The following is a 20,022-nucleotide window of genomic DNA, read 5'->3' on the forward strand; positions in this document are numbered from 1 at the left end:
TAAGTCTTTCATTATATTTTTTCGATGAATGCTCTTATTACTGAGGTAGAGTAATTATTTTAAAACAAAATAGAATTAAAGAATTAAGTATTGGATATTTTTAATCGACTTATAAAAAGGTTTTTTTCTGTTTATTACCTCTGAGCTCGGTCATTTATGAACCGATTAGGAATAATGATTTTTTATTCGAAAGAATATTCCTCCAAACTGGTCTCATAGATTTTTTTCAAAATAACTTCAGTAGTTTGGTTAAAAACTATAATAACTAGAATAATCATGTTGTCCAAGTAAACAATTGCCAATTTTGCTTTCTAGTGACGTTTTTATATGCATATCAGTCAACCATTATCGATTTTTGAAAAGTTCTCGTTAGGGTTGCCAAATACACGTCCCATCGCCCTTGTGAGTTCGCCCTATTCGGTTCACGAACATCGAATAAAATTAATATTCTGGTCGCGGTTACCGAGCCATAGTTGGATTAGTGCTTACGATATCGACTGTTAGAATGGCTTTCGAGATAAGATGTTTAAGTTAATGCAAATTGATTTGTGTATTATGTGCGGTTTTTGGAGTTCCGTACTTCGAAAGGAGCGCTTATAGCATCACTTTGTAGTCCGTAAGTTTATCTGTCAAGACTTTTTGCAGTCACGTAAAGGTATCTAATTGAAATATATAAACTAGTTGCGCCCGCGGCTTCGCCCGCGTCGAAATCGATGAGAGTCACATTTTTTTTATTTAAATTCTAGGATCAAAAGTAGTCTAAACCATCCTCAAAAATTGCACTATCTTTTAGTAAAACCGTACAATAATCAGTTCAGTAGATTTTGAAAAAATCAATCACATACAGACAGATAGCTTTGGGGACTTTATTTCATATTACGTATAGATACTCGGATCTATGGTCTCTTTCAGTTGTGAAAATATCAAACTTGTAAGACAACGCGATCAAAAGATATTATGACAGTTTGTCGCATATTTTGCGATTTCACAAGGGAATCAAAACCTGGTACTCGTCTGCACTTTTGCTCTAGAATCATGAAATATGGGAAGAACAATCTCTTATAGTGCCTGAATCTAAAGGAAATAAGCTGAAAACTATATGGAAATCCATAAATATGGACTTTAAAAAGGAAAAAAGTGAATTTACTATTACAAACCTATTATTTGCGGTTGATGCAATAAACGTCTCTCGGGATTGAACGACACAGTAAAATTTGTCAGCTTCGAACTTATATATTTAAATACCTTACCTACAAGGTGTTACGGAACACTACGTGCGCGTGTCCAACTCAATTGTCCGATATTTTTATCCAGTTGCTGTAATGAAACTTAGCCCTGAGGTGAGTACTTAGTATTCTTTATATATCTTATTCTTACTTATCACATACATGCGACAGTAAAGTTGTGTAAATGTTAGTTAGAAGTAAAGTAAAATCAATTTTGTGTGCATATTAAACTGTAAAAGTAAATGCGAGCGCGGTGGCAAGTAAATACTAGTTATGACAATATTGGTCAATAACGTTAAATGCAACGTTATAATAGCGTTTATAGTAACGTGTTTTAATTGATATGTTATCCATTTACACAAATGAAACCAGCAATGCGCTTTAGGCGGTGTTATGAATAATAGTCCGAACACATATTACTCTTATTATCATTAGTGTTTAATAATGATTATTAGAAGCTTGTACTTGCAATTAGTTATTATTAAATCGTAATCTATAATATTAATTCTTAATAGTCTTAAATTTAAAATTGTTACCGTAAGTGTCAATATAAAAGCGGCGATAGCCTAGTTGGATGTGAAACGGGCTGCCGCGACTGTCCGTAGGTTCAAATCCCAAGAGCACACACCTCTGACTTTTCTAATAAATTATGTATATTTTTGTGAATTATCGCTTGCTTTCGGTGAAGGAAAGCATCGCGAGGAAACCTGCATACCCAACAAGTTCTCGATAGGAATTTTGAAATTGATTTAAACCCTCTCAGTAGTAGAGGAGGCCCATGCCGAGCACACACACACACAACATCACGCATTTATCCCCGAAGGTATGCAGACGCGCAACCAAGGCACCCACTTTTCACTAAGTGTGTAGCGTCCCATGATGTGATAGAGGGCGAGCCTATTGCCAAATTGGGCACAAATTCCAGACTACGGGCTGATACTGAGCAGAAAAACCCAAATATCACTTTGCCAGATCCGGGATTCGAACCCTCAGAGCGCTGTCGTACCACGCATTCAGTACAACACGCCACCGAAGCAGTCAATCATACCGAGCAGTGGGGAAATAATAAAGGGCTGATATCATTAAGTGCCAATAAATTCCGCAAAGACATAACCGGTTTCACATACCTTTTAAATTCATGATTAAACCTGATAAAGAATTCTCAGTTATGTCGGTTTCTTCACAATACTATTCTTGTTGAAGCAAACGATAAGTCAAGATATGTAGCTTCGTAAAGTCAAAGGTGTGTCTGGGGTTTGAACCTGCGGCTATTGCCTCGACACTTCGTTTCGGTGGCGAAAGCTTAGTAATCTCGTTGATATATTTTATCACACATCTCAGATGGAATTTAATTTCATTTTAATTCGTAAGAAACCAAAAGCTAACTTGTCATGTTGAATCTTCTTGCACATGCTTTTATGCCCCAGTTCTGTGTTCACGCAAGATACTTTTTCAACCATGTTACAGAAAAAATTAAAGAATTCGAATTCCTAATATTCGATATAAATTTAAACTGTTCTCCTTAGCATTTAAAAAACAATATTGCCACTTTCATCGGAAAATATTTTCTATACAACTTAATGATAAGATAGCGAACCGCTCACCTGATGATAAGGGTCACCCATAAACAATAGAAAGTCCTTAAACAATTATAATTACAACTTACAAGGCGCTCCGTGGCAATACCTAGTCTTGCCATAAATATTGTAATAAAGAAAAAAGAAAATTGTTAACTGCAAATAACATTTATTACTTTTACAGTGTGTCAGTTTAATACATAAATATAAAACAATTAAAAATATAAAAGCTTATTCGAAGTGGTCTCCATTGGCTGCAATACAGTCCTTTAAACGATGAGGCCAGTTATCAATAGAAGCACGCACTCTTTCCATGGGAAAATTCTTCACTGCCAATCGTATAGATTGTTTTAGGGACTCCAAATTATCATGGCGTTTAGAGCAAGCTGTACTCTCTAAAACTGACCACAAATCATAATCCAGCGGATTAAGATCGGGACTAGACGACGGCCAGTCTTCAGCTCTGATGAAGTCCGAAACGTTCGATTCCAACCAAGACTGCGTGGACCGAGCTTTATGACCCGGCGCCGAGTCTTGCTGGAAGGACCATACTTGGTTATTGAACATGGTGATGTTAAGGGGCTTAACTACCTTCTCAAGAATGGTATCTTGATACACTTGTGCCGATGTTTTGATACCTTTTCACAAAAATATGGCTCAGTCACTCCTTCATAGCTAACACCCCACCAAACCATCACTGAAGTCGGATAATGTCCACGTTGCACTCTGTCGACTAATTGGGAAGCTTCCTTAGAGCTTTGAGCATAAATACGGTCATTTTGTTTGTTAAAATGTTGCTCAATTGTAAAAATTTTCTCATCCGTAAACAAAATTTTTCTGTGACCTCCCTTTGCGTACCGCTTCAGTAGTTGTTTCGATTTTACCACCCTATTCTTCTTTAAATTATCAGTTAAGAAATGGCCAGTGCGTCTCTTATAGGCTGCAAGTCCTAAGTCATCTTTTAAAATACGCGACATGGTTCTAGGTGCTATCTTCATTTCCCGAGATAAAATCTTTTGCTTTCGGACAGGATTTCTTCGAATTCTTTCCCTTACTGCTTTGACCACCTTTTTCGTACGAACACTACGTGGACGGCCAGATCTTTTCTGTCACAAACAGAGGAGGTCTCATTGTACCTATTAATAGCCCGGTACACAAACATTTTACTAATACCAAGTGTATGGAGAGTTTTAAAATTGCATTTGGCTCCATACCTACTTTGTGTAATGCTATCACAGCGATTCGGTTCTCTTTATCACCCCACACCATTTTAATATCGCAAAATATTTTACAATGTATTGGCGCCAAAATGAGAAAACACAATGAACAATCGTATAAAAAAGAAAGATAAGAAAAACAAATGTAATATTTTTTTATAATAAAGTGTAACAGTATTTATGGCCAGACTAAGTATATTACTTACCTCTCATAATGTCAGTTAATATATGTACAAGCTAATTCAAATCGGAACACAACAATGCATGCATACTGCTACTCAGCGTCCGAAATCGACCTGGAGTCATATTTTCTAACGGAGGTCTGTTACACATATAAAAGATAGTCTTGTAACTTAAAACAATAATTAACATTAGAAACGTTTGATTACGGAACTCTGAAAAATCGCAATAAACGTACGACAGCTCGGAACACAGGTTTAGAAGGAGTCACCTTTTCCTCTTAGAAAAAATAAAGTGCAAAACTAGTAGATGTTTTGTTTTACGTTTCGTCCTCGGGTCAAATACACAACCTTCAAAGAAACACTATAAATGGTGGTATTTCACCTGATATCTTCAGTAACGTGTCAGCTTCTCACGAAAAATAATAGTGACAAAATGTTCTCTCTAAAATTATTTGTTCTGTGCGTTGGTTATTTCGCGCTCGGAGCGGAATGTGGAAAAGGTAAAGACTGAACATTAAAATGACCGTGATATCGAGACTTTACGAGGAGTTATACAGATAATAGAAACCAATTTAAATAGAATTTTATAACAATACCTAGCGGCTATAGCCTGAGAATCGAACGGTCTGCCAAGGCGAAGGTCCACAAGCTCAAAACTCAAGATTTCGCAGTGTATTTTCTTTGTGAATTATCGATGTTTTAAAGGGACGAAAAATCTTGTGACGATTCCTACATATCAAAAGAATTGTACATACGGATTTCGAAGTTATATAAAGTATTCCAAGCCACATTAGGCCAGCGTGATAGACTATGGACCTCTCGGTAGGAGAGGAAGCCCGTTTGGCATTAGACAGTACATAAAACAAAGATTGTAATTTTATTATAATACTTATAATCATGTCTCATTTCCTGACTGATTTAAAAAATATTTGTAACCAAGGTATCTATCTCTTTCAGTGAGTTATATTGACAAGTGCGTATGGACTGACAAGGCCTGTCTCCTCACCTCTGGTAATAAAGTCGTACCACACTTTGTCGAGGGCATAAAAGAACTCAACACACCCTCCGTAGATCCATTATTCATCAAGAAAGCAGTAGCTGATTCAGGCACCCTTAAGCTGAAGTTCGAAGACTTGACTGTGGTGGGCTTGAAAAAAGCTGTTTTGAAGAAAGTAGAGTAAGTTCAAACAGTTTGCTTTTACAATTCTTTATCCTTTAAGTATTCCGATTTTAATACCGATTATGTCTACGGCTTGATACCCAAGTCTGGTGATCATTTATATGAATTTCCTCTAGAGAAAGTCAAGAGTCAGTATCTCTACCGGGTAGAATGCAACCATATTATTGCCTCTCTTACGAACTAACATCGACGCCTACGAACGTACACCGCCGTCTGAGCTACCCGAACCTATAATTATTACATCTATATTTATTGTAATTTTACTTTTGTCAACTATATTTGTTTTAAGTTTTAAAAAACTTCTATTATTTTCTATTATGATTATCAATTTATTTATAACACCTAAAATAAATGTCGTATTCACTCAGAACATGATACTTACAACAAATGTCTGCGTGATCCCAAGAAATATACTTTGTAATATTGTGCTAATGAAAATCAGCTACCCTATGTCATATATATCATTTATATCAAATGCTTATGCTGATTACAGAGCTAACAACGATAAAACTGTGCTGACTGTAGTGATTGAGACTCCAATCGAAGTTAAGGGGGTTTACACTGCAGGAGGTTCTCTCCTTAGCGTACCTGTCGAGGGACATGGTCAGACGGAGATGAAAACTGGTAATATTTTTGTTCTTTGAAGTCTTTGAAGTTCTCTTACTCATTGTCAAGATAGATGTATGGAATCAATACAACTTTATCTACAAACATTTTAGTCATGGTTAAGGCAGATGTTTGTAGTGAAACTAATGACAAGAATAATAGGGTAGTAAATAAAGTGTTGGCTATTGAAAGAATGAAGAGTTCATCTCATAGTGATAGACAGAACTAACCTGAGCTGGCTCGAGTGTTATGGAACTAACGTAGATTCGGCGCAAAAACTTTCGAAACCAATTTCTTTGCCAGTAAATAATTCTCAATATCCGCAATATTACATTTATTTTGAAACAATTACTCCTTTGAAAATTATACTTACTAATCATTGTTTTAAATTGCTAAGCAATCATTTGTAATTTTTACTCACATCAAATAATTTAATATAGGGACAAAACAGGGTTAGAAATCTTATTGTTAAAACATTTCACTAATTTACAGAAAAAGTGAAGCTCACAGTGAAAGCTAATCTGCAGAAATTCAATAAGAATGGCGCCGAACACTACAAAATTGCAACATACGATTTGAAATTCAACTTTATTGAGCAATTATTCATTGAATTCCACAATCTGTTCAACGGAGATAATACCAAAGGTAAGTGTATTACAAATATCAAAGCAGTAGCCCAGTTTAAACAAACAGAGCCCCTGAGTTCTGCTCATAAAGATTTTGAACTTTTTGAAAAGACATACTTTTATGGGAATAGTATTTGGTTCAATATGACTAAAGACATATCCAATAGCACAGAAAGTGGCAGAAATGTGTGGCGAAGAAACATTGCCACTCCACTTTTCTTCTTTAAGAATACATTAATATTAAGAAGGATGAATGTATTGTACTCTTGTGTACTCTACGAACAAAATCTAGATCAGAAGTATTACTCAAGAGAGTAGTACACATGAGAATGTGAATATAAATTCTCGTCTGGACAATAGGAGCTGTAGGTAGCTATAAGTTATGTTAGAAATAACGGTTCATTAGTAATATTGGTGATACCGGTATTATTGCAGCTGATCCTATCCGTGCGATCATCCGTGAGAGTTGGAGGGATTTGGTGCCCGAAATTGGTAAACCCATCATCAAGGAGCTTGCGGACATCGTGATCGCTGCAATGAACAAGTTCCTGGCAGGGCTACCCATTGATGAACTGGAAATCATTGCATAAAAGCACTGGAAAAATTATTCGTTTAAAAATTATAAACGTTGCTATTTCACAGATTATATAGTTGCATATTTTTGTTGTAATAGTTTTAATATAAATTGTTTTTTTTTTGTTATGTTCAAATGGTTATAAGATTGGCATCTTTAAAACATAAAAGGGATGCTTATTTTTTTACAATATACCAACAAGTTTGAACAAAAAATTCATTAGAAATTCTCAACTGAAATTTTATTGTTAAATAAATGAATATCAATAAAAACCTCTTTGTTTTCTTTCTTAATACATTCTCCATCATAGCTTTAAGATGTTATTATCACAAGTAATATTAAAAATATATATATCTTCAATGCAATGACGTTTATAAATCAAAATTGTAAGAGTCAATTTCTTCTCACTTTAGAGCTAATATTAAGAAAATCATAATTCTTAACTACTTTATAGATATAAAAAACTTTGTAATAATAAATGGTGATCTTGGAGGTGTTGTTAACTGCCAAAATGATTTTTTCAATATATTAAAACAAAAATACATTTAAGAAGATGCATTTTTATAAGTCACATAATATGATAATTTGGATTACAAAAAATAGAGTTACGACGTACATATTACTTTATTTGTAACTAGCTGACCCGGCGAACTTCGTACCGCCTAACAGTCAATGAATGTCGTGTTACCTTTTAGCTGAACTAATTTAGGCTTTGATGAACGTAATACAATGATACAAAATAATAGAAATATAAAAGTATTTTATTATGATGAATGAAGAACGATGATGAATACATACAGAATGGGAATAAAAATTAAAAAAATAATAATAATTAAGTACTTCAAACACATGTCAGAAAAAAATGATTGAAAACTATGTTGTGCAGATTGGGATACACTCGGATTAATTCATAACAGTGCCTGAACTTTCGAGACATAGACAATAGCTTATCAAGAAAAATCATAGACAACCTTAAAAAAGGCATTTACACTTTTGTTAACCTGTAGAATAAGTCTTAGGTATTATTCCGAGCTATTTTAGATTTTTCTCGATTTGTCTATACACTTCTATTCGAGATGGTCCCTCTCTCCTCTACCCTATTCCTTTCCCTCTCTTACCATTTACAGCTAATATGCGTATGGTTTTTTTTCTAAAAATTAAAAATTAATAAATAATTTACACAAATTAATGTCTAAAACAAACAAATATAACAGTACCTAAACTTTCGAGACATTTTACACAAAATAAATTTCTGAACGCACACATGAATAGTTGTTACAGTATTTGACAGGATTGGACAACAAATGTTTGACATGTAATAAACGACAATGAGCATTTATTGAAATGATTAAGTATTATTACACGTATCGAGTTTTCATTGTTTTTAAGATGTATTCTGCTATTCGGGGCGGAGACAACTCCAACGAATCAATAACCATGAAAATTGGTTCAGCAGATCTCGAGTTATAAGTGTTGTAACAAACCCGTCTTTGTTTTATAAGTATATATAGATTTGTAATTTTTTAAATATTTTCTTTGAGTAATAAAACATTAGCCGTCTGTTATATAATTTATTTAGAGATATATCTAAGGCATTACACTCATGTATTGTTATTCATCCATGGTTGATTAAATCCGAATCTTAATTTTCAACCAATTCCGAGAACAGACCAATCAAAATAACTCATTTGTAAGTATATCAAAAAATACTTTGTTCTGATTGGTCCATTTTTGAGACAAAAAACGGCGGTAAGTTGAACTGCAACACACCCTTCGGGAGCACACCGGTGCATCAGGCGTTTCATACAAAATTCAACCGCTCCCTAAAAGGAACATTCTCGAAGTTTGAAGATCGCAGAACCTTTAAAACAGAACTACTATGACATACCTATATATAAATAGGATATTTGCTGTATTAATGCATGAGGAATAAAGGGTCTTAACTAGTACCAGTGTATTACTTTGAGACGCGAAAATTCAGTCCTTGAATATGTAATGAAATTAATTAATTTATTTAAGAACCTCCAACGAAGGATACACGACATTTAATAAAAACAATTTTATAGCAGTTTTACAATTAACAATGTGACGTGCTTCTTCAATTATAGGAGACCGCAGCATACAAAATAAGAATACGTTTAAATTGGAACTTCTTTCGATGCAACTATTTCGCCAACAGTCACTTTACCCCATCATGCTATAGAATGGAAGTAAAGCTGGCAAATAATGGTTGCATTTCTGTCGACTAACTCAGAGAGCACTTAATACTTCACTTTTGTTGGTGGTAGGGTATATTTTATATCCTCCCAGATTGCGACCATCGTACACAAGGCGTTAAAACCTGCCGTAGTGGCCCACGTAAGTGTGTCGCGTTCCGGGATCAGCCTGTGTATTTCTGGTTCCAACAGGCCAGCGTCATAGCGTCGTTTGCCGAGGGATAATCATTTCTCGTCAGTCAACATTCTATTGGACACCACTCCAGTATCTGATATAGGGGTCACTTTGCTGTGCTCGGATAAAAAAGATATTACTTTTATATTTATAGGTAGTATAAATGTCATTCGGGGCGCTTTATCTGCATTTCAAATCTACATGGTCAGTGCACAGGTGTTTGTATTGAGATGTGCAAACTTACGCTTTATGCGGGCACAAGAATTTCGCAACGTTCGATTTCCATCAAATTTACAACAGCCGATTTCAATAGATGGCCTATTTTTAATTCGCTCTCGAAAATGGGCTGGTAATTTTAAACAGATCAACAAATTGTTGTTGCACTGTCTTACAAGACAATGGTTCGACCGTCTTGACTGATTCCTTATGTATTGTTTTCCTAATAATGAGGACAAAGTTTGTATCAAAGAATAATCTTCAAAAATCAATGGATAATTTGGGAAAAATATTTTTTCGTACACGCAAAACTCCAAAATCACCTAACCAAATCTCATTGAATATATTTGTAATAGTTTAGTTACTTCCAGGTTGAGTCATGGCATAATTCTGGATCCGATAGGTGGCACTGTTGTCGAAACCCAAAAGGTTAATGGCAGTTTACATAAAATGCGGTCTGTGGCAGGACATCGTCTGCCAGTCCCGCTAGTCCTACTAATATTATAAATGCGAAAGTTTGTGAAGATGGATGTATGGATGTGTGTATGTTTATTCCTCTTTCCGGAATAAGTTACTGAACGTATTTGGATGAAACTTAACAGTAATATTGGTTATTCATCTGAATAACATATAGGCTACATTTTATAATGATTTTGTGTAATTTGGTCATAATATAACGATACATATCAAGTAAGTCGGAAAAAAATGCTATTTTGGCGTACGCTGCCTAAATCGCCGGAATTAGACCAAGATGGTGTAGGATTTTTTGTCTTAAACAGTTTTAAATAAAAGTCCGCGACAGCATATATCTACCTTTTATGTGAAAGCCATTATGGCCAAAATAGTGAGCCATAAATATAATTAAATCCGTTACTTTTTTTACACTACACATTTTAGAATATTTATCAAACTTTTCAAAATGAATATATTTATCGCTTTTAGTATTAAAGTAGATAAACTTTGTCCTTTTTTTGTAACTTATACATATTATAAAACAAAGTCCCCTTTTCTGAGAATCTACTGAACGGATTTTTATGAATGTTTTATATGGAAATAATTGATCCTGGGAAGGTTATAGGTTACTTTCTATTCCGGTAAAATATATAGCGGGACTTTTATCCCGGAAAATCTCCTTTACGCGGGCAAAGCCGCGAGCAAAAGCTAGTTACATATAATTTCGCATTTCTACATAGCAACGAAAGCATTTAAACAAAATATATTTTTAAATTTCGAATGGAACAATGGAGGTCAGCGAGTAGAACATTCTGAACGAACTTTTAAAACATCTCATTCATCTCACAATCGTACGCATTGTTTTAATACAGTGAGCTAATAAAAATGCATTCGCGAGAGTTGTTCAGAACAAAATGTCGTGGACGGTTCGTAAATGTACAGGGCGGTGCTGTAATGATTATGCGCAGTGTATCTGAATTACTATTTCAATGTTTAAAACTTATTTACTGTTTACTCATTCGATCTCCATGGATTTTTAAGGGGGCTTTGACTAGCTGTAGTGAACATATTGTTAATTATATAGTTTTCAAATATTTTAGACAATATATATTGTTCAAGATATATAAATACTACACCAGTGTGAAACATAATGTCCAAGCAAAGACATTAAACAGTATAGTTAGTTATAGACCGGTCATCAGGACAGAAATTTTTACTCCAAAATTTATTACCAATTGATGAGTCGTCTTATTTGAAACATCTGAGTGACAAGATGTCACAGCGTCCTTAGATATTCACACAAAAATAACATATATACCAAAAATATGGTAATGAGGGCATTCGAATGTGCAAATCAATATATGTAAAAAATAAGAAGTATTTTGAATTAGTATCTTGCTATTTCACGGTAGACTGAGTAACTATCACAGCGCAGAATTTTTGTATGACAATCTACTCAATGTCCGCTCTATATAATCTTAGAACACTTTGCGTCCAAGACAGGAATTAGCAAAGAGGGAAAATTTTGCGTCTGCAAATCCATACAAAACTCTGTAATTCATATCTGATTTCTGTCAATTGTAAACCTAGTATCGGCCATGCAAAATGTAAAAATAATATGTCTACAGCGTGGCTTTATAAGTCTTTCATTATATTTTTTCGATGAATGCTCTTATTACTGCGGTAGAGTAATAATTTTAAAACAGAACAGAATGAAAGAATAAAGTGTTGGATATTTTTAACCGACTTATAAAAAAGGTTTTTTTCTGTTTATTACCTCGGATCTCGGTCATTTGTGAACCGATTTGGATAAATGTTTTTTTATTCGAAAGATTTTTTTCTCCAGATTGTTCCCATAATATTTTTTCGAAAGCGTTTTAGTTTGGTTTAAAAACTATAACAACTAGAATAATCATGTTGTCCAAGTAAACAATTGCCAATTTTGTTTTCTTGTGACGTTATTATATGCATACCAGTCAGCAAAAGCTCGATTTTTGAAAGTTCTCGTTAGGGTTGCCAAATACACGTCCCATCGCCCTTGTGTCTTACCCTATTCGGTTCACGAACGTCGAATAAAATTAATATTCTGGACGCGGTTACCAATCCATAGTTGGATTAGTGCTTACGATATCGACTGTTAGTATGGCTTTCGAGATAAGATTGTTTAAGTTAATGCAAATTGATTTGTGTATTATGTGCGGTTTTTGGAGTTCCGTACTTCGAAAGGAGCATCACTTTGTCGTCCGTAAGTTTATCTGTCAAGACTTTTTGCAGAAATACGTAAAGGTATCTAATTGAAATATATAAAACTAGCTGCGCCCGCGGCTTCGCCCGCGTCGAAATCGACGTGTCACATTTTTTTATTTAAATTCTAGGATCAAAAGTAGTCTAAACCATCCTCAAAAATTGCACTATCTTTTAGTAAAAACCGTACAAAAATCAGTTCAGTAGATTTTGAGAAAATCAATCACATACAGACAGATAGCTTTGGGGACTTTATTTCATATTATCTATAGATAATCGGATCTATGGTCTCTTTCAGTTGTGAAAATATCAAACTTGTAAGACAACGCGATCAAAAGATATTATGACAGTTTGTCGCATATTTTGCGATTTCACAAGGGAATCAGAACCTGGTACTCGTTCGTACGGTTCCCTTTGCTCTAGAATCATGAAATATGGGAAGAACAATCTCTTATAGTGCCTGAATCTAAAGGAAATAAGCTGAAAACTATATGGAAATCCATAAATATGGACTTTAAAAAGGAAAAAAGTGAATTTACTATTACAAACCTATTATTTGCGGTTGATGCAATAAACGTCTCTCAGGATTGAACGACAAAGTAAAATTTGTCAGCTTCGAACTTATATATTTAAATACCTTACCTACAAGGTGTTACGGAACACTACGTGCGCGTGTCCAACTCAATTGTCTGTTTTTTTTATCCAGTTGCTGTAATGAAACTTAGCCTCTAGCCTTAACTTCTAATCACATACATGCGACAGTAAAGTTGTGTAAATGTTAGTTAGAAGTAAAGTAAAATCAATTTTGTGTGCATATTAAACTGTAAAAAGTAAATGCGAGCGCGGTGGCAAGTAAATACTAGTTATGACAATATTGGTCAATAACGTTAAATGCAACGTTATAATAGCGTTTATAGTAACGTGTTTTAATTGATATGTTATCCATTTACACAAATGAAACCAGCAATGCGCTTTAGGCGGTGTTATGAATAATAGTCCGAACACATATTACTCTTATTATCATTAGTGTTTAATAATGATTATTAGAAGCTTGTACTTGCAATTAGTTATTATTAAATCGTAATCTATAATATTAATTCTTAATAGTCTTAAATTTAAAATTGTTACCGTAAGTGTCAATATAAAAGCGGCGATAGCCTAGTTGGATGTGGAACGGGCTGCCGCGACTGTCCGTAGGTTCAAATCCCAAGAGCACACACCTCTGACTTTTCTAATAAATTATGTATATTTTTTTGTGAATTATCGCTTGCTTTCGGTGAAGGAAGGCATCGCGAGGAAACCTGCATACCCAACAAGTTCTCGATAGGAATTTTGAGATTGATTTAAACCTTCTCAGTAGAAGAGGAGGCCCGTGCCGAGCACACACACACACACAACATCACGCATTTATCCCCGAAGGGGTATGCAGACGCGCAACCAAGGCACCCACTTTTCACTAAGTGTGTAGCGTCTCATGGTGTGATAGAGGGCGAGCCTATTGCCAAATTGGGCACAAATTCCAGACTACGGGCTGATACTGAGCAGAAAAACCCAAATATCACTTTGCCAGATCCGGGATTCGAACCCTCAGAGCGCTGTCGTACCACGCATTCAGTACAAGACGCCACCGAAGCAGTCAATCATACCGAGCAGTGGGACATAATAAAGGGCTGATATCATAAGTGCCAATAAATTCCGCAAAGACATAACCGGTTTCACATACCTTTTAAATTCATGATTAAACCTGATAAAGAATTCTCAGTTATGTCGGTTTCTTCACAACACTATCCTTGTTGAAGCAAACGATAAGTCAAGATATGTAGCTTCGTAAAGTCAAAGGTGTGTCTGGGGTTTAAACCTGCGGCTATTGCCTCGACACTTCGTTTCGGTGTCGAAAGCTTAGTAATCTCGTTGATATATTTTATCACACATCTCAGATGGAATTTAATTTCATTTTAATTCGTAAGAAACCAAAAGCTAACTTGTCATGTTGAATCTTCTTGCACATGCTGTTATGCCCCAGTTCTGTGTTCACGCAAGATACTTTTTCAACCATGTTACAGAAAAAATTAAAGAATTCGAATTCCTAATATTCGATATAAATTTAAACTGTTCTCCTTAGCATTTAAAAAACAATATTGCCACTTTCATCGGAAAATATTTTCTATACAACTTAATGATAAGATAGCGAACCGCTCACCTGATGATAAGGGTCACCCATAAACAATAGAAAGTCCTTAAACAATTATAATTACAACTTACAAGGCGCTCCGTGGCAATATATTACTTACCTCTCATAATGTCAGTTAATATATGTACAAGCTAATTCAAATCGGAACACAACAATGCATGCATACTGCTACTCAGCGTCCGAAATCGACCTGGAGTCATATTTTCTAACGGAGGGTCTGTTACACATATAAAAGATAGTCTTGTAACTTAAAACAATAATTAACATTAGAAACGTTTGATTACGGAACTCTGAAAAATCGCAATAAACGTACGACAGCTCGGAACACAGGTTTAGAAGGAGTCACCTTTTTCCTCTTAGAAAAAAATAAAGTGCAAAACTAGTAGATGTTTTGTTTTACGTTTCGTCCTCGGGTCAAATACACAACCTTGAAAGAAACACTATAAATGGTGGTATTTCACCTGATATCTTCAGTAACGTGTCAGCTTCTCACGAAAAATAATAGTGACAAAATGTTCTCTCTAAAATTATTTGTTCTGTGCGTTGGTTATTTCGCGCTCGGAGCGGAATGTGGAAAAGGTAAAGACTGAACATTAAAAATGACCGTGATATCGAGACTTTACGAGGAGTTATACAGATAATAGAAACCAATTTAAATAGAATTTTATAACAATACCTAGCGGCTATAGCCTGAGAATCGAACGGTCTGCCAAGGCGAAGGTCCACAAGCTCAAAACTCAAGATTTCGCAGTGTATTTTCTTTGTGAATTATCGATGTTTTTAAAGGGACGAAAAATCTTGTGACGATTCCTACATATCAAGAATTGTACATACGGATTTCGAAGTTATACCTAGTCTTGCCATAAATATTGTAATAAAGAAAAAAGAAAATTGTTAACTGCAAATAACATTTATTACTTTTACAGTGTGTCAGTTTAATACATAAATATAAAACAATTAAAAATATAAAAAGCTTATTCGAAGTGGTCTCCATTGGCTGCAATACAGTCCTTTAAACGATGAGGCCAGTTATCAATAGAAGCACGCACTCTTTCCATGGGAAAATTCTTCACTGCCAATCGTATAGATTGTTTTAGGGACTCCAAATTATCATGGCGTTTAGAGCAAGCTGTACTCTCTAAAACTGACCACAAATCATAATCCAGCGGATTAAGATCGGGACTAGACGACGGCCAGTCTTCAGCTCTGATGAAGTCCGAAACGTTCGATTCCAACCAAGACTGCGTGGACCGAGCTTTATGACCCGGCGCCGAGTCTTGCTGGAAGGACCATACTTGGTTATTGAACATGGTGATGTTAAGGGGCTTAACTACCTTCTCAAGAATGGTATCTTGATACACTTGTGCCGATGTTTTGATACCTTTTTCACAAAAATATGGCTCAGTCACTCCTTCATAGCTAACACCCCACCAAACCATCACTGAAGTCGGATAATGTCCACGTTGCACTCTGTCGACTAATTGGGAAGCTTCCTTAGAGCTTTGAGCATAAATACGGTCATTTTGTTTGTTAAAATGTTGCTCAATTGTAAAAATTTTCTCATCCGTAAACAAAATTTTTCTGTGACCTCCCTTTGCGTACCGCTTCAGTAGTTGTTTCGATTTTACCACCCTATTCTTCTTTAAATTATCAGTTAAGAAATGGCCAGTGCGTCCCTTATAGGCTGCAAGTCCTAAGTCATCTTTTAAAATACGCGACATGGTTCTAGGTGCTATCTTCATTTCCCGAGATAAAATCTTTTGCTTTCGGACAGGATTTCTTCGAATTCTTTCCCTTACTGCTTTGACCACCTTTTTCGTACGAACACTACGTGGACGGCCAGATCTTTTCTGTCACAAACAGAGGAGGTCTCATTGTACCTATTAATAGCCCGGTACACAAACATTTTACTAATACCAAGTGTATGGAGAGTTTTAAAAATTGCATTTGGCTCCATACCTACTTTGTGTAATGCTATCACAGCGATTCGGTTCTCTTTATCACCCCACACCATTTTAATATCGCAAAATATTTTACAATGTATTGGCGCCAAAATGAGAAAACACAATGAACAATCGTATAAAAATGACAGATTCGAAATTCAAATGTAATATTTTTTTATAATTAAGTGTAACAGTATTTATGGCCAGACTAAGTATAAAGTATTCCAAGCCACATTAGGCCAGCGTGATAGACTATGGTCCTCTCGGTAGGAGAGGAAGCCCGTTTGGCATTAGACAGTACATAAAACAAAGATTGTAATTTTATTATAATACTTATAATCATGTCTCATTTCCTGATTGATTTAAAAAATATTTGTAACCAAGGTATCTATCTCTTTCAGTGAGTTATATTGACAAGTGCGTATGGACTGACAAGGCCTGTCTCCTCACCTCTGGTAATAAAGTCGTACCACACTTTGTCGAGGGCATAAAAGAACTCAACACACCCTCCGTTGATCCATTATTCATCAAGAAAGCAGTAGCTGATTCAGGCACCCTTAAGCTGAAGTTCGAAGACTTGACTGTGGTGGGCTTGAAAAAAGCTGTTTTGAAGAAAGTAGAGTAAGTTCAAACCGTTTGCTTTTACAATTCTTTATCCTTTAAGTATTCCGATTTGAATACCGATTATGTCTACGGCTCGATACCCAAGTCTGGTGATCATTTATATGAATTTCCTCTAGAGAAAGTCAAGAGCCAGTATCTCTACCGGGTAGAATGCAACCATATTATTGCCTCTCTTACGAACTAACATCGACGCCTACGAACGTACACCGCCGTCTGAGCTACCCGAACCTATAATTATTACATCTATATTTATTGTAATTTTACTTTTGTCAACTATATTTGTTTTAAGTTTTAAAAACTTCTATTTTTTCTATTATGATTATCAATTTATTTATAACACCTAAAATAAATGTCGTATTCACTCAGAACATGATACTTACAACAAGTGTCTGCGTGATCCCAAGAAATATACTTTGTAATATTGTGCTAATGAAAACCAGCTACCCTATGTCATATATATCATTTATATCAAATGCTTATGCTGATTACAGAGCTAACAACGATAAAACTGTGCTGACTGTAGTAATTGAGACTCCAATCGAAGTTAAGGGGGTTTACACTGCAGGAGGTTCTCTCCTTAGCGTACCTGTCGAGGGACATGGTCAGACGGAGATGAAAACTGGTAATATTTTTGTTCTTTGAAGTCTTTGAAGTTCTCTTACTCATTGTCAAGATAGATGTATGGAATCAATACAACTTTATCTACAAACATTTTAGTCATGGTTAAGGCAGATGTTTGTAGTGAAACTAATGACAAGAATAATAGGGTAGTAAATAAAGTGTTGGCTATTGAAAGAATGAAGAATTCATCTCATAGTGATAGACAGAACTAACCTGAGCTGGCTCGAGTGTTATTGAACTAACGTAGATTCGGCGCAAAAAAACTTTCGAAACCAATTTCTTTGCCAGTAAATAATTCTCAATATCCGCAATATTACATTTATTTTGAAACAATTACTCCTTTGAAAATTATCGTTACTAATCATTGTTTTAAATTGCTAAGCAATCATTTGTAATTTTTTTACTCACATCAAATAATTTGATATAGGGACAAAACAGGGTTAGAAATCTTATCGTTAAACATTTCACTAATTTACAGAAAAAGTGAAGCTCACAGTGAAAGCTAATCTGCAGAAATTCAATAAGAATGGCGCCGAACACTACAAAATTGCAACATACGATTTGAAATTCAACTTTATTGAGCAATTATTCATTGAATTCCACAATCTGTTCAACGGAGATAATACCAAAGGTAAGTGTATTACAAATATCAAAGCAGTAGCCCAGTTTAAACAAACAGAACCCCTGAGTTCTGCTCATAAAGATTTTGAACTTTTTGAAAAGACATACTTTTATGGGAATAGTATTTGGTTCAATATGACTAAAGACATATCCAATAGCACAGAAAGTGGCAGAAATGTGTAGCGAAGAAACATTGCCACTCCACTTTTCTTCTTTAAGAATACATTAATATTAAGAAGGATGAATGTATTGTACTCTTGTGTACTCTACGAACAAAATCTAGATCAGAAGTATTACTCAAGAGAGTAGTACACATGAGAATGTGAATATAAATTCTCGTCTGGACAATAGGAGCTGTAGGTAGCTATAAGTTGTGTTAGAAATAACGGTTCATTAGTAATATTGATGACACCGGTATTATTGCAGCTGATCCTATCCGTGCGATCATCCGTGAGAGTTGGAGGGATCTGGTGCCCGAAATTGGTAAACCCATCATCAAGGAGCTTGCGGACATCGTGATCGCTGCAATGAACAAGTTCCTGGCAGGGCTACCCATTGATGAACTGGAAATCATTGCATAAAAGCACTGGAAAAATTATTCGTTTAAAAATTATAAACGTTGCTATTTCACAGATTATATAGTTGCATATTTTTGTTGTAATAGTTTTAATATAAATTGTTTTTTTTTTTTTGTTATGTTCAAATGGTTATAAGATTGGCATCTTTAAAACATAAAAGGAATGCTTATTTTTTTACAATATACCGACAAGTTTGAACAAAAAATTCATTAGAAATTCTCAACTGAAATGTTATTGTTAAATAAATGAATATAAATAAAAACTTATTTGTTTTCTTTCTTAATATATTCTTCATCGTAGCTTTAAGTCTAGAAGATTTTAAGACTGAATACTAGTTCGAAAATCGAAATATTTTATTTTCATGATTTAATGTTCTAAATGTCATAATCATTCTACAAGATAAATAAAAGACAACATGTTTGTGGTAAGCGACTAATAAGAAATTATAATCATTTGACTCTGTTATTATCACAAGTAATATTAAAAAATATATATATCTTCAATGCAATGACGTTTATAAATCAAAATTATAAGAGTCAATTTCTTCTCACTTTAGAGCTAATATTAAGAAAATCATAATTCTTAACTACTTTATAGATATAAAAAACTTTGTAATAATAAATGGTGACCTTGGAGGTGTTGTCAACTGCCAAAATGATTTTTTTTCAATATATTAAAAACAAAAATACATTTAAGAAGATGCATTTTTATAAGTCACATAATATGATAATTTGGATTACAAAAAATAGAGTTACGACGTACATATTACTTTATTTGTAACTAGCTGACCCGGCGAACTTCGTACCGCCTAACAGTCAATGAGTGTCGTGTTACCTTTTAGCTGAACTAATTTAGGCTTTGATGAACGTAATACAATGATACAAAATATAAAAGTATTTTATTATGATGAATGAAGAACGATGATGAATACATACAGAATAAGAATAAAAAA

The 20,022-nt window shown here is 34.6% G+C and overlaps 2 protein-coding genes across 2 annotated transcripts; both read left to right on the forward strand.

The window, feature by feature from the left end:
* The first annotated feature begins 4,608 nt into the window (after positions 1-4,608).
* LOC119191556 lies at positions 4,609-7,381 on the forward strand. The gene is made up of 5 exons (XM_037445445.1): positions 4,609-4,702; positions 5,160-5,379; positions 5,876-6,006; positions 6,481-6,633; positions 7,050-7,381. The coding sequence occupies exons 1-5, from the start codon at positions 4,636-4,638 to the stop codon at positions 7,202-7,204; spliced, it is 726 nt and encodes a 241-aa protein (XP_037301342.1). The 5' UTR covers positions 4,609-4,635; the 3' UTR covers positions 7,205-7,381.
* A 7,787-nt stretch (positions 7,382-15,168) lies between these two features.
* On the forward strand, positions 15,169-19,332 carry LOC119191557. Its single transcript, XM_037445446.1, has 5 exons — positions 15,169-15,262; positions 17,028-17,247; positions 17,742-17,872; positions 18,350-18,502; positions 18,919-19,332. Exons 1-5 carry the CDS (start codon positions 15,196-15,198, stop codon positions 19,071-19,073), a joined length of 726 nt encoding a protein of 241 aa, XP_037301343.1. The 5' UTR covers positions 15,169-15,195; the 3' UTR covers positions 19,074-19,332.
* The last annotated feature ends 690 nt before the right edge of the window (positions 19,333-20,022 follow it).

Source organism: Manduca sexta, unplaced genomic scaffold (assembly GCF_014839805.1).
Source record: "Manduca sexta isolate Smith_Timp_Sample1 unplaced genomic scaffold, JHU_Msex_v1.0 HiC_scaffold_1640, whole genome shotgun sequence".
NCBI classification, from domain to species: Eukaryota; Metazoa; Arthropoda; class Insecta; order Lepidoptera; family Sphingidae; genus Manduca; species Manduca sexta.